Below are 14516 nucleotides of genomic sequence, written 5' to 3'. Positions count from 1 at the left end.
GGCCGGTGGAGGCGGGGCGCAGGTTCTCTCACCCAGCAGCGTGGAGCAGCCGTCCCCCAGCGGGTAGCGCTGGTAGCGGGGGATGCTGAAAGGCGGCAGGGCGTGGAATCGCCGCTCCAGCAGCGGCTCCAGGCGCGAGGCCGACGGGTCAGCGGGGTGGAAGAGGTTGTAGACTTGCTGGCAGGCGGGCCGCAGCTGGAAAACTGAGGGCGGGGCGGAGCCGCAGAGCCTGGAGTTAGCTCCGCCCTAAGGAGGCGGGGCCTAAAGCCGGCTAAGGTCCGGCGGGGTGGGGTGGGATGGGACTGGGGTTTTAGAAGACAGAGAAACCCAAAAGTGCGTCTCCATCGATTTGGAGTTCTGTTTGGGCCACTGTCCCTTTATTAACCAAATTTATTTTAATTAAGAAAATTATGTTAGTGGCAAAAAAATTTTTTTTTGTAGGGATATATACCATTTAAGACTTATAACAGAAAGCTCCTCTCCACCCCAGAGCGCTAAGGCTAGAGCCCTACCTGCAAACCCTGGGGAGGCCCGAGAAGGCTAGAGCCTGCTCATACACTCTGATTGAAAATGTTTTCAGGCTGTGCGCTTCCGAACATTTTGCAGTTGTTGGGAAGATGCCCTGGTGGTCAAGTGGTTAAGAACCTGCCTGCCTGTCCAGGGGACACAGGGTTTTTGAGTCCTCGTCTAAGGAAGATCCCACATGCCGCTGAGCAACTAAACCTGTGCTTCCCAACTATTGAGCCCGAGGGCTGCAACTATTGAAACTCAAGCACCTAGAGCCCATCCTCTGCAACAAAAGCCTTTGCTTGCTGCAACTAGATAAAGTGCAGCAATGAAGACCCAACACAACCAAAAAAAAAAAAAAAACCTGCGCACAAATAGTAATATAATCTATGCTTTTTGTACTTGACCTTTTTTTTCATTTAACACAAAAAATGTTGGGAGTCTTTCATATGAATATTTTCATTGAGCCCCTTTCTTTTGAATTACACTGGGGCATTGCTTTGTATGGCTGTGCCAAAGTTGATTTAATCACAGCCTGCATCCCATTTAGGTTGTTTCAGGTTTTCCATGATTACAGATGACGTTGCCCTGCCATCTCTGTCTCTTGAGTCTGTGCACTCATATGGGTGCACAGTGTCTTGCCCTTGGGCAGGTGTCTACAACCTCTCTGAGCCTCAGTTTCCCCCTGGGCACCCCCCCCCCGCCCCCCGCACAGCTCTTGTAGGATGGGAGGGAGCCCACACTGGTTGATTCTGGGGGCACTGGGCAGGGACCGCTGCTCTGACGGCTTCTTAACTGACACTTTTCCACCTCCCTGTGTGTGTTGTCTTGAGGAGGAACCTGGAACAGCATGGCTGCGGTCCCTCTGGGGCTGGGAGGCCACTGCATCAGGGAGACTTCAGGGGTGCCTGGCTTCCTTATGGGAGACTGGGTCTGTCCTCATCTGATCCTGGGGCAGCCCTTTCCATCTCTGGACCTCAACTCCCAGACGTGCCTTGGAGATGAAATGAAACAGTGTGTTGGGAAATGGGGCTGGAGACTGAGCTGAGTTGAGGATGGAACAAAGGAGAGCCACGGGCCCTTGGTGAGGCAGGAGGTGCAGAAAGGAGGCTGATGCAGAAAGGGGCCTGAAATGTGGCCCTGGCCTTGTGACAGGGGTTCACTGAGATCCTCTGCCCAGCTCATGGACCCCTCCCTTCCCCTGCAGGGACTCTCACCATCCAGTGAGGGGATGACCGTCTTCCTCAAGGCAAGGACCAGCCCCAGGGGGCACCCGAAAAGGAAGAGGTCAGCGACCTCAAAGTCGAACTTGCCCACGGCCCCTGCACCATCCAGCATGGTGGAGCTGCTCGAGCGGCGGGAGCTGGGCTCGTTCCTCAGCACGCTGGCATGGAGGCTGCAGGTATGAGGTGGGGTGGGGAGACGAGTGAGGTCACATCATGGCCCTCCTCCGGGCTGGCCTGCCCTCAGCCTCCTGAAAGAGGCTCCTCGGGGGTCATCAGGCCCCACCAAAGCTTGAGCCCTGTGCAGTCCTGTGAGTGCAGCTGTCCAGCACCTGCTGGGACACCCCTGGTGACAGCAGGGCCCGGCCTCTCCAGGGAGCCCACTGCCTTTGGGACAGCCCTGGCTGGGACCATGCAGTCCCTGGTCAGTTCTGCCTGCTGACTCTGCCAATCCCTGCTTCTTCCCCTGCCCCAGTCAGTCTGTTCCCTATGACTCAGACGTGGATGGAGACAGAGACTATTATACAGAGTGATGTAAGTCAGAGAAACAAATATCATGTATCAAGGCGTATATGTGGAATCTAGAAAAAGGGTACAGATGAACTTGTTTGTAAAGCAGAAACAGACACACAGACGTAGAGAACAAACATATAGCCTCCAAGGTGGCAAAGAGGAGGTGGAATGAAGAGAGAGATTGGGGTTGACATATATGCACTATCAATACTATGTATAAAACAGATAGGGCCTCCCTGGTGGCTCAGACGGTGAAGAACCTGCCTGCAATGTAGGAGACCCAGGTTTGATCCCTGGGACAGGAAGATCCCCTGGAGGAGGGAAAGGCAACCCACTCTAGTATTCTTGCCTGGAGAATTCCATGGACAGAGGAGCTTTGTGGGCTACAGTCCATGGGGTCAAAAAGAGTCGAACATGACTGAGTGACTAACACTTTCACTTACTTTTTTTCATAAAATAGATAACTAATGAAAACCTGCTGGATGGCCCAGGGAACTCTACTCAGTACTCTGTGGTAACCTAAATGGGAAGGAAATCCAAAAAAGAGGGGATATATGGATACATATAGCTGATTCACTTGGCTGTATATCAGAAACACAACATTGTAAAGCAACTGTATCCCAATTAAAAAAAAAAATATATATATGTATATATATGACTTCGCTGGTAGCTCAGCTGGTAAAGAATCCACCTGCAATGCAGGGACCCCAGTTCAATTTCTGGGTGGGGAGGATCCCCTGGAAAAGGGATGGGCTGCCCACTCTAGTATTCTTGGGCTTCCCTGGTGGCTCAGATAGTAAAGAATACGCCTGCATTGTGGGAGTCCTAGGTTCAATCCCTGGGTTGGGAAGATCCCCAGGAGGAGGGCATGGCTACCCACTCAGGTATTCTTGCCTGGAGAATCCCACAGACAGAGGAGCCCGGTGGGCTACAGTCCATGGGATTGCAAAGAGTCGGACACAACTGAGCGACTAAGCATAGCACAGCATGGCATGACCATTAAAAAAAAAAGACCACAGTTGCACCCAGCACCTTCTCTTGGCTGAAGAACCGTGGGCCTAGCCTGGGGATCCCAGGACCTAGGTCAGGGGGCCTTCAGGTCTCTCACACTGGCCATCAGCACCACCTGGTCCGTGTCCCCCCATCTTAGAGTCCCCATCCTCACCCAGTGGGGGCCTCCCCACCCACCTGGACAGGAAGGCCTGGTGCTGCTGGATGGTGTCCAGCTCATAGGTGGACGAGTCACTCCTCTTGCGGGGTAGCTGCCGTTTGGGGTCTTCAGCGCCGTTGCTCCGGGGGATGTCGATGTTGCTGCGGCTCAGATGCCGGCTGCTCTCCAGGTTGCTGCCATGTGCCGCATTGACCGTCGAGCCGGGGGACAGCAAGTCAGCGTCCTGGAATGGCCCCACACAGGTTCACTGCTCAGTGGCCACTGGCCTGGCCCCCTCTTCAGTGTCGTGGGAGCTGAGTCTCCCCTCCTGACCCTAGGCCTGCGGCAGCTTCTCACCCAAGCCGGGGAAGGAAAGTCCCCATCCCTGTGTGCCCTATGGTCCCCCCACTGCCTTCACTACTGGCCCAGCCTGCCCATCTGGGCCTTGCTGACTTCCCACTGATCCTGCCGCCTCGCCCAGCCTACCAGGCTGCTTGCTACTCTGCAGGGGTGGGACCTTGGGTCCTTTCCCCTGCCAGAAGGCTCAGAGGATCCAGGCCCTCATGGTGATGGATCTGCTCTCCACGGTGCAGACCTGGCTTCACTGCCTGCTGAAACCGCTTGCGCTCCTGTCTGGCCTCACTGCAGCTGTTCACCTGTGCCATGCATCTGTCCCCCACCTCTGGGCACCTGTGTTGGCAACCTCGACCCTTCCTTTTTACCGCAGGCCTCTGGGATGTTTGGAGCCAGAGGGTGACACAGTCTCCATCCTGAAGGTCCCCTGCTCTAGGGGCTGGAGGGAGCTCATACCTGCACGCTGGCCACACTGCCCCGGCGGCTGCTGCTCTGACTCTCAGACACCGGCTGGTTGCTGTAGCATAAGGCATCGAACGCCAGGATACCTCCGACACAGTCCCCGATCAGGCAGACCTGGGTGGGGAGAGGTCCAGGGCCCTGAGCGCCCACCCTGCTTGCAGGGGTGCTGGCTGGGGAGAGCCCTGGGCCGGAGGACCAGGCCAGTCCACTCTGCAGGGGTTTCTGCCTCCCCTTCCCCCATCTCACAACTCACCTGCCCGTTGAAGGTCACGCCCTCCTGGGACTTGATGAAGTCCCCATAGGCAAGGTTGGCTCGCTGAATCACTGTGGCAACGGCCTCCTGGTACTGGGGTGAGGAGGTTGCCAGCAGGGGCAGGGCAGCCAAGGGGATGTGGTCCTGGCTGCTGGACAGACAGCCTTCGTCATGGCTGTAGGGGGTGAGGCTGGGGGAAGGGAACCCATCAGGAGAGAGCAGGTGGCTTCAGTTCAACCCAGGGGGCCCCCTCGCCCCTGACCCAAACATCAGAACTGGAGCTGCTTGACACCCTGAGAGCCTCAGCCCTGACTCAGCAAACCGTGTGGGGATGCTTCCAGGCCAGGCATGGGGAACAGGGCTGGAGAGTAATCTCAGAGGCAGGCAGCATTCTCATATCACAGATGCAGAGACTGAGGCTCAGCTTTGGGCCCCAAACTCTCTGTATCCTCCTGGTGGCTCACATGGTTAAGAATCCGCCTGCAATGCAGGAGACCCGGGTCCGATCCCTGGGTTGGGAAGATTCCCCTGGAGAAAGGAACAGCTACCCACTCCAGTATTCTTGCCTGGAGAATTCCATGGACAGAGGAGCTTGGCGGACCTCAGTCCATGGGGTCGCAAAGATCTGGACATGACTAAGCGACTAACACTCTAACCTCAGCCATCTACATGGGTTTTGCTGCCCCCCAACGGAACAGGTTAGACAGACAGCTGGTTTGGATGACGGGACCATGGTCCCAATATTAGGTGGGGAGGTCTCTGACCCTCGGGGCCAGGGGAGGAGTGGAGCCTACACACTCACTCGGAGACGAGGGCGAAGGCATCAGAGCAGATGGGCGGGCAGGGCACCAGGCGGATGGCGAGGTGGCCCAGGGCACTGGGGTAGTGCACGCGCATGACGGTGTCGAACACAGTGGAGATGGTGTTGGCGTCTCCCTGCTTCGAGCTGGGGTCCCCGGCACCCGTGTCCAGGATGGTGCCTCCGTGCAACAGCAGCAGCAGCACATGGATTTTGGAGGGCGGTGCAGCCAGCGGAGGGCTGACCTCGTCCTGTGTGGGTGGGGGGGGTTGGTGGGGGTCAACTCCCTGGGGACTCAGCTCTGTGCCCGGGCCGAGGTTTCTGTCGCACTGGAGAAAGAGGCCTGTTGAGGCCCAATCACACCCTCTGAGAACCCCGATCTCAGTTCCTCTGCTCCGGGGCCTGGTGCCCGATGCCTCAAGCCCTTCCCCTGGGGGTGGGGCCCAGCTGCTCCTCCCCGTCCGTCCTCTCTGCCTGCAGCCCAGCTCCTGGCCACTGACCTGACCAGGGTACAGAGGACATGGAGAGAGGGGTCTATTCCTTCCAAAGCACAAACTCTACTTCCCATCAAGGGGGCCCAGACAGGGGTTTCTGGGGCTTCTGGCCTTGGGGAGGAGGCAGAGGCTCAGTCCAGTGCGGGCCTTTGGGGTCAACCTGCCCTCCGTGTGTCTGGGTATCCAGGCATTGGACTGTCATAGGCTCACTTAAGAGGGGCTGGGGTCAGGGACTCAGCCTGGCTGCTCTGCCAACAGCACTGAGCTCTCATTCTATCTATACGGACTGTCCCTGGACTATGGCCTCCAGGCCCTGCCATTCCCAGACTCAAAGACCAAGGTCCTCAAGAGCAGAGATGTCCCAGCAGAGGGAGAGCCCCAGCACCTTAGAATAGAGAGGGCAACGTGGGTACCTCTATCTGAAACCCCCCTCCCCACCACCATTTGTGAGGAGTCATGTCCCCACCTCTTGCCACTCAGCCCTGCTTGTGAGGTCCAAGTGAGACTTGCATATATCCAACTGTTCCATTTCGAGAAGAAGTGGCCCAGAGAGGCCAAAGGACTTATCTAAGGTCACACAGCATGTCAGTGACAAGCTGGACTGGAACCCAGAGCTCCTACCACCAGCTCAGTGCTCTTCTCCTACCCCAGGCTGTTATCCCAGTCTCAGGGGCCTCTCTCTGCCCCCAACTCCTGGTGTGTGACTGCGGGAGGCCAGAGCCCAAGAGGAGCCACTCTTGAGTACTTGCCATGCCCATGTGATGTCAGCAAGTGTGGAGGTCGGGGAAGGGAGCTGAAGAGATGGGCCTCTCCCTAAGGGGCTGAAGCCATCTGGAGGGCCCTTGGGGGTCAGCTGGCACTGAACTGGGCCATCAGCTGGCAGGAGTGGGCAGCAGCAGGACCCAAGTATCAATGCAGAGCCCAGAAGAGGGGTGGGCAGCACGGGCACTGAGCCCAGTGACCAGTGAGGCCACAGGAACAGATTGGGCTAGACTGGGAGCCTTTGAGCAGCAGAGGGCTTTGGGTGAGAGGAAGGCTGATGGGCAGGCAGTCCTCGGCCTGGAGTGGAAATAAGACTGGGTTGCATCAATCCCCAGGAGGGGCCTGGTCATCAGCCAGTCATGGGCCTTGGGGCCTAGGCAAGAACGCACACCCAGCAGAGCTTGGGTCCAACTCCTGTCTCTTCCGAGGGCTACACATGGCTGCTGGGGCTGGGAGGGAATGAACTCATGGCCTGAGGCATGGCGGGGTCATTGGCTGCCCGATGGGCTCAAAGATTAATCAATATGGTCAGGCAAGGGGCTCGTGGAAGGAATGTATTTGAGCAGCCTCCTGGTCACCCAGACACGCCCTTAGTCACCTGGGATGGGCGGGGCTGGGCAGTGGGGGGAGCCTGCCTGGGCCTGGCTGCCAGGACCCAGCACTGACCAGCCCGACACACAACTTTCCTCCTGTACAAACTGCTTTCTACCAGGGCATGCCCTGCCTGAGACTCGAACCCTAGTGGGAACACAGCCCTCGGGAGGCAGGGCCCGGGAGCCAGCTCTGGGGAGCCAGGATGGCCCCATCAGTGACTCCGTAAAGCCGTCCTCCTTCCTCGAGTTTGGGAGAGGAGCTCCGGTTTGGGGGCTGTTGCAAGCAAAGGGATCCGACTCAGGATGGCGGTACTCCAGAACCGGTGCTGGGCCCAAATGCGCATCCACAGGCAGATCCAGAGCCCAAGGCCCCTTCTGCCCCTCCCGGGCGGGGTGGTGGGGGAGGCGGCTGTCAGAGCTGTGTGCACCAAAGGGGAGGAGGGGGTTCGCTTTGCCCCATCGCCATTAACTGGCAACCGGAAATCAACTCCCCTGGTCCCAGTTACCCTTCTAGGAAAGCTTGCTTCGACCTTAGACCTCAAAGAGAACCCCAAGAGGAGAGGGCAGTGTGGATGCCCCCCATCAACCCCTAGTCCAAACTCCCCAGGGGTCCTGAGTCCCCAGGGGTACCATCTCTACCTTGGGCAGCTAGAGGCCAGAGCAGCGCGGTGACCCTGTTCCACCCTGGCTCCTGCCTGAACGCAAACAGCTCTGACTGCCCGCAAGTGGAGGAGCAGAAGGGGCGTGAGCTCCGTGCAAAGAACCCCCAAAGCGGACACAGGCGCTCTATCAAGACAGCTTTATTGCACACTGAGAGCAGGGCGGCCACGGCCAGCCACATCACTTCTGCCCAGGTGACTTTCGTTTCCTCCCCTTCCATCTTTTTCTCTTCAGGGACTTCAGACAGGTTGAGCACAAGGTGAAGATCTTATTTTTGATCTGGAATTTACAAGTTTCTCATTTTACTCTCCAGGGTTGGAGCAGGGGCAAGGCCTTCCTTGGGGGGGAGTTCTCCTACTGGAGCAGACCCTACTGGTTGTCAGGAACTTCAGAGGGGGTGGGTCCCAGGCCTCTCTCCAGTGGTGCCCAGGCCAGCGTGGACGTGAGGCTGTGGGTGCCAAGCTCTGCCTCCATTGCCCCCCTGGGACCGGTCCTTGGCGCCCTGGCCCCTGCCGCCCATGGCCTTGGCCCTCTGCCACCTCGGCACTCACCTCGATGATGTTCAGCTGCTCCACGCTGGAGGCCACCCTGAACTCGGGGGTGCTCTGGCGGTACAGACCATCTGCAACACAGAAGCGGTGGGTGCCGTGAGCAGACAACACCAGACGGAGGGTGTGGCCATGACCTGCGGGGCCCCCCAGCCCTCCTGGGTAGCTGGGTGCTCCTTCTTGGGGGGGGAGGGGCTTGGTCTGCTTGGCCACCCTCCCCCGGTCCTGCTGCCCCCAGCTGGTTACCCTGTGAGTCCTCTGGCTCAGGGCTTTCGATTTTGTCCATGAGATCATTGGAGTTCCACTTGGTGATGTCCTTGGGGAACATTTCCTCTGAGTCAGACAGGTCCTCTGGGGAGGAAAGAGAGGGGCTTCAGCACCTCGATCAAGGGCGGGGACCTGGGGGGTGTCGGTCACTGGGAGGCCCGGCTTCCAGTGGCGGAGGGCCTCAGAGTGGCCAGTCCGGGGGCCCCTGTGCTTCTGTGGCCTGTGTGCCCCTCCCCACTCGGTTCTGTGGCCTCTCTTCCTTAACAGGACGGACACATGGCCACCTTCTCACAGGACTTCTGCCTGATGTTTTTGGTTTATCATTAGTTTTGGCGGTGCTGGGTCTTTGGTGCTGGGTTTTCTTTAGTGGGGAGAGCAGGAGCTAACTCTCTAGTTGCGGTGCACTGGCTTCTCATTGCTGTCTGCTTGATTTTTTTTTTTAAAATTGTGGTAACATTAATGAACATAAAACTCACTATTTTAACCATTTTCAAGTAGCACTTAGTCCATTCAGAATGCTGTGCAACCACCAGCTCTATCTGGTCCCAGAGCTTCTCCATCTCCCCATACGGAGACCTGTCCCCAGTAGTAGGTATGCCCCAACCCCACTCTCCCAGCCCCTGGAAACTGCCGGTGGACTTTCTGTCCTTAAGGATGTGCCTGTTCTGGACATTTTCCACACATGGTACCTACAGTATGTGGTCTTTCGTGTCTGGCTTATTCCACTTCACATGGTGGGGTTTTTATATTTTTTTCAGTTCAGTTCAGTTCAGTTCACTCAGTCATCTCTGACTCTTTGTGACCCCATGGACTCCAGCACGCCAGGCTTCCCTGTCCATCACCAACTCCTGGAGCTTACTCAAACTCATGTCCATTGAGTCGGTGATGCCATCCAACCGTCTCATCCTCTGTTGTCCCCTTCTCCTCCCGCCTTCAATCTTTCCCAGCATCAGGGTCTTTTCAAATGAGTCAGTTCTTCACATCAGGTGGCCAAAGTATTGGAGTTTCAGCTTCAACATCAGTCCTTCCAATGAATACTCAGGATTGATCTTCTTTAGGATGGACTGGTTGGATCTCCTTGCAGTCCAAGGGACTCTCAAGAGTCTTCTTCAATACTTTTTTTTTTTTTTTTTAGTATTTATTTATTTGGCTGTTCTGGATCTTAGTTGCCACCCGTGGGATCTTTAGTGGCAGCATGAGAACTCTTAGTTGCAGCATGTGGGATCTAGTTCCCTAACCAGGGATCAAACCTAGGCCTTCTGCATTGGGAGCTTGAAGTCTTAGCCACTGGGCCATCAGGGAAGTCTCCACACGGTGTTTTTAAGATTCAACCACGTGTCAGTGCTTCATCCCTTTTCATGCCTGAGTCATAGTCCGCCATATGGATGGACTTCAGTTTGTTTCTCCATAATGTTCCTGACTGTTTTTAATGTCCACAAAAGGACAGCTTAGTGAGAAGCGCTGCTGTGAACAGTTCCACCCATGAGTCTTGTGTCTGCTTTCCTGAGAACTTATCCCCGTGACCTCTGGGTAGGAAGCGGTTGTATGGACCCTGGCATGTATGTGCTGGCCCCTCCTCCCTGGGTCACCGGGACGGTTTTCTCAGGACGCTGCAGCAGTGACATCTCCTGCTCTGCTGTCTCTCCTCTTTTCCAGCTTTTTCTAAAACTCTTCTTGTGTCTTTCCTTCATGTCAGGGACACAGAGGCAGGAAGGGCTTAGCCTTTTGGCCTGGCTGGAGGGGAGGGTGGGAGTGTGGGATGCCCTATATCCACTCCCTACTCTCGGGGAGGCCCCAGTGGAGAGGCCAGCTCAGGGGCCAGCTGCCTCCTGTACCAAGTCCCCCTGCCCTGCCTGCCAGGTTTGGCAGGGGCCAAACCTGCCTCTGTCCTGTTACAGGCCCGTGGGCAAGTCCCTGTCCCTTTCTGAGCCCGTGTCCTGCCTTGTGAACTGAAAATCAATCTCCTTGAACCTGCCTGCCAGCCCCTCTTACTTCCCTGAGAGGAACAACCAAGGTATGAAGGAAGGATGTTTAGGCCATGCATCTTCCCAGCACAGGTGGGTGATTCATCTGGCTGTTTTCTTGCTGTGATTATTCCGAGATTCATGGGAAAATGGGCACTTTACGTATTTTCTGCTTGTTTGCATTTTCTAAAGTTTCTGAATTACATGTGTGTTAATTTAATCATGAAAAGACAGTAATTACAAAAAATTAGAAAATCAGAAGTTATGCTTTTGTAAGCTTCTGAGGGATTTTTTTTTTTTTTGGTTGTGCCACATAGCTTGCAGGATCTTAGTTCCCTGACCAGGGATTGAACACATGCCCTTGGCAATGAAAGCACCAAGTCCTAATCACTGGACCGCCAGGGAATTCCCTTAGGGAGTTAAATTCGGCAGAGGATGAGATGGTTGGATGGCATCACCAACTCAATGGACAGGAGTCTGATCAAACTCCGGGAGACGGTGAAGGACCGCGAAGCCTGAGGTGCTGCTGTCTGTGGGGTGGCAGAGTCGAACACGACTGAGTGACTAAATAACAATGGAAAAAATGTCCCTGTCTGATTGTAAATTTGTTTTGGGGGATTTGAGAGAACAGTCCTTACCCGCCAGATCTAGGGCACATCCTGATATCAGGGTTAGGGTGAGTATGAGAGCCCAGACTCCTGGTGACCTCATCTTATCCTGCCTCCACCCCTGACACCCTGCTGTTCACCCAGAACTTTCCATGGGTATTCCCATCATGACTTGCATCCCCACCAGCGCTTTCAGATCCCACCCCTCCCACTCCTGGGAAGGCCAGTGCGCTCCAGGGTGCCCACCTACCATGAGCATCGAAGAACTCGTCGTCCGAGCTCTCGTCTGAGTCCCGGGCGATACTCTGCATCCTCCACTCCGAGATGCTGTGACGGGAAGGACTCGCTGGAAGGCAAAACCGCAGACTGACTGAGCACCCGGCTGCCCTGGGAAGAGCAGGTGGAAGCAGGCAGGTGCGATGACACTGGAGAGGGGATGGAGTGAGGGCAGGATGGCCCTGGCTCACCTCCCAGCCCACCTGGCACAGTGCAGTCCTGTCCCATGAGGACATAGAGTGGGGAGGGTATCAGGTATGAGGCCAGGATGTGCAGCCACCCGGGCTGGGGTCCACTCATGTGCCCCTGACCTGGCTGGCCCAGGAGCAAGCCCCTTAGACTGCCGCAGTGAGGCTGATAGGTAGGGAGGCTGGGCAGTAGTGGGGAGTGAGATTAAAGGTATGGTGTATGTGTTTCCCTGGATCCCTTCAGCACAGGACAGACATGCCTGGTGTAGAAAAAGCTGGATTTGCAGGCATAGAGGGGGACTCCTGGTATTTTACACAAAATACCCTGAGTTTTCCCACTAGCCACTGCACTTTCACATCAGTTTCAGAGAAAGGATTTTCTCAGTTATCTCAAGGCTTTCAAGGTCCTTTGGCAGAAGTCCCTCCTGGGTATGCTGGGTATAGCCCCCCCCACGCCCCCCCCTCCACCGCCGCCCACACCCCTCCTCTCTGCCTCGGAAGCCTGGCTCCTCAGAGCTGCAGCAGACCAGGTCCTAGGAGGGGCTGGGAGCAGGGTTCCTGTGTGGCCAGCCTGCCCGTCTGCCTGGGGCTGTGTGGGTGAGTCTGGGGGAACCTGCCAGGGTTGGGGGTCACACTGGGCTTCACTCTGCAGCAGAGGCTACAAAGAGGTGACTGGTTCTGACTCCCTACAGGTGTGGCCTTGGATCTGAAAAGAATAGACCACCTTCAGTGTTAGAATGCCCCACAGCTACCCTGGGATGGGGGCTGCCCTGAGGGGTGGTCACTGGTGTGGACAAGTAGAGGGCAGGGGACCCCCTAGCGTGGTCGCAGGGTGCTTACCTCCCCGCTTGGATGACCGAGATGACTTGGAGGATGTGGACCACTGCTTCTTCAGACCCCTGCCCGCCAGGGGCTCCCCACCGCTGCTGCTGGGCTGGGAGGGCTCCCCAGAGGCCTGGTCCTGGGCAGCCTCATTCTTGGCCAGCTCCGCGGCCCCTTTGTCCTCCTCATTGAACTGGGCCATCTTGCGGGACAGCATGAGCTGGGCCTCCTTTTCCAGCTCCCGGATGTTGTCCATGTTCAGCCCGTACCATTCATCCTGCCAACACCAGGCCTGCCGGTGGGCCCTCACCATCACCTTCCGCAGGCCTAGGGGCAGGGGTGCAGGGAAGACAAACAGGCCTGTGTCAGAGTCTCCCAGGGACCCCTTGGCTGGGAGGCACCCCAGGCTGCAGGTCAGGCACTGTTCCACACCCACTGCTTGGCCTCCAGCAAACCACTGTCTCTCCAACCCCCAGGTTCATTTTCCCATGTGCAAATGAGGGATCCAGCTTACAGATGGCCTCCCAAGTTCATAGAGGTTCTGTAACTGGGGCAGGGAGGTCTCCTCCCTCAGCGGGAGCTGGAGGAGGACTCCCTGAGTGTCTCCTATCTGGTCTAGTATGCCTCTCTTAAATTTCCCACAGAAAAATCAAGCTCAAGTTTGAAGCAGGTTGGTCCTTTCTTTTTTGAAATTCATTTTTAATTTGTTTTTATTTCTTTTAATTAAAAAAAACTTTTGGCTATGCCATGTGGCATGTGGGATCTTAGTTCCCCAACCAGGGATTGAACCCCCGTCCCCTATATTGGAAGCATGGGGTGTTAATCAATGGGCCACGAGGGAAGTCCCGGTATATGCATATAAAACATGATAGGGATTTCCTTGGTGGCCCAGTGGCTAAAACTGAGCTCCCATGGCAAGGGGTCCAGGTTCAATCCCTGGTTAGGGAACCAGATCCCACACTATGAAACTAAGAGATTGAATGCTGTGACTAAGTGATCCCACACACCGCAAGGAAGACTGAAGTCTCTGTGTGCTGCGACTACAGCCCAGCACAGCCACTCACACAAATATAAAATAAAATAAAACAGGGTGAAGGCATACAGGAATAGCTTATACACAGAAGACAGAAAACAAGAGACTTTAAAGGTATAAAGAACCGAAGAACCACACGCACAGGGAGCAGATGGGGGCTGCCTTGGGTGACGATGAGAGTGGGGGTGATTGGGAAAGACTCTGGGGGGGTGGAATGTTCCAGAACTATGTGCTCTACTCTGCAAATACACTCAGACTTATGGAACTCAAACTTCTCTTACAACAAATACAAAATTAGGCCTCAATAAGTGGCTTAAAAAAAATTAAAAAGAAATAAAGCACCTCGGCTCCCCCACACACATCATTCTTCAAGGGAGCAGAAGTGACCAGCAACATGGACCCCACCATCACCCTCCTGCCCCATAAGGGTCCATCCTGAGTTCTGTGTTTATCATTTGCTCTTCTTTCCATGTTTTTCTATACAATATGTTGTGTTGGCCTACATGTTGTTGACATTTACATGTATGTGTCATGCTGCACGTTATTTTTTTGCCACTTGCTTTTCTGGGTGAGTTTCTGGTTTGTTGCTGTGCGGTCGATTTTTATTTGTTTGAAATACCACATTTTATTTATTCCTTCTCCTGCCAATGGGCCTTTGGCTCACTTTCACTGTTTGTCCGTTTTGCTTTTACAAACCTGCTGCTCTGAACATTCCAGAACGTGCATTTGAGTTTCTCCCAGGGGGTGGGGCAGACCCAGGAGGGTCGTCACTGGATCCTCTGCCCGCTTTCCTACAGAAAACTGAGTGGCTTCCCGGGTAGCCCAGTCCTTGCTGGTCCCCAGGCTGGTCTCCGGTGACCCTTGCTCCTGATTCCCCCTCCTGGACTCACTCAGGCCGCTCTGTCTCCCCTGCTGTCCTTTCTAAATCCCTCGATCTCAAAGGTCTGCCTAAAAGGAACTCCCTCTCACCCTCTGTTCCTGGGAGGGTGCTCCCAGGCCCCAGGCTACGGCCTCAGGAACACCACCCTCAGGGCCGGCCA

General features: G+C 55.6%; 1 protein-coding gene across 6 annotated transcripts in view; it reads right to left on the bottom strand.

Annotated features, from left to right (window-relative positions):
* Positions 1–14516, bottom strand: part of PITPNM2 (phosphatidylinositol transfer protein membrane associated 2) — a 158923-nt gene that overhangs the window by 9064 nt on the left and 135343 nt on the right. For 5 of the 6 annotated variants that reach the window (XM_052655166.1, XM_052655164.1, XM_052655168.1 and 2 more), the window contains exons 7-16: positions 12462–12770; positions 11408–11503; positions 8565–8669; positions 8322–8392; positions 5265–5512; positions 4463–4652; positions 4204–4323; positions 3432–3637; positions 1725–1903; positions 33–203 (exon numbers count right to left, since the gene is read on the bottom strand). In XM_052655166.1, coding sequence (XP_052511126.1) covers positions 33–203; positions 1725–1903; positions 3432–3637; positions 4204–4323; positions 4463–4652; positions 5265–5512; positions 8322–8392; positions 8565–8669; positions 11408–11503; positions 12462–12770 — 1695 coding nt within the window. The remainder of the gene's footprint in view (positions 1–32; positions 204–1724; positions 1904–3431; positions 3638–4203; positions 4324–4462; positions 4653–5264; positions 5513–8321; positions 8393–8564; positions 8670–11407; positions 11504–12461; positions 12771–14516) is intronic. The other variant, XM_052655167.1, reaches the window with a different exon arrangement.

This window comes from Budorcas taxicolor, chromosome 17 (assembly GCF_023091745.1).
Source record: "Budorcas taxicolor isolate Tak-1 chromosome 17, Takin1.1, whole genome shotgun sequence".
Lineage (NCBI taxonomy): Eukaryota > Metazoa > Chordata > Mammalia > Artiodactyla > Bovidae > Budorcas > Budorcas taxicolor.
This window is presented reverse-complemented; position numbering and strand designations above follow the sequence as displayed.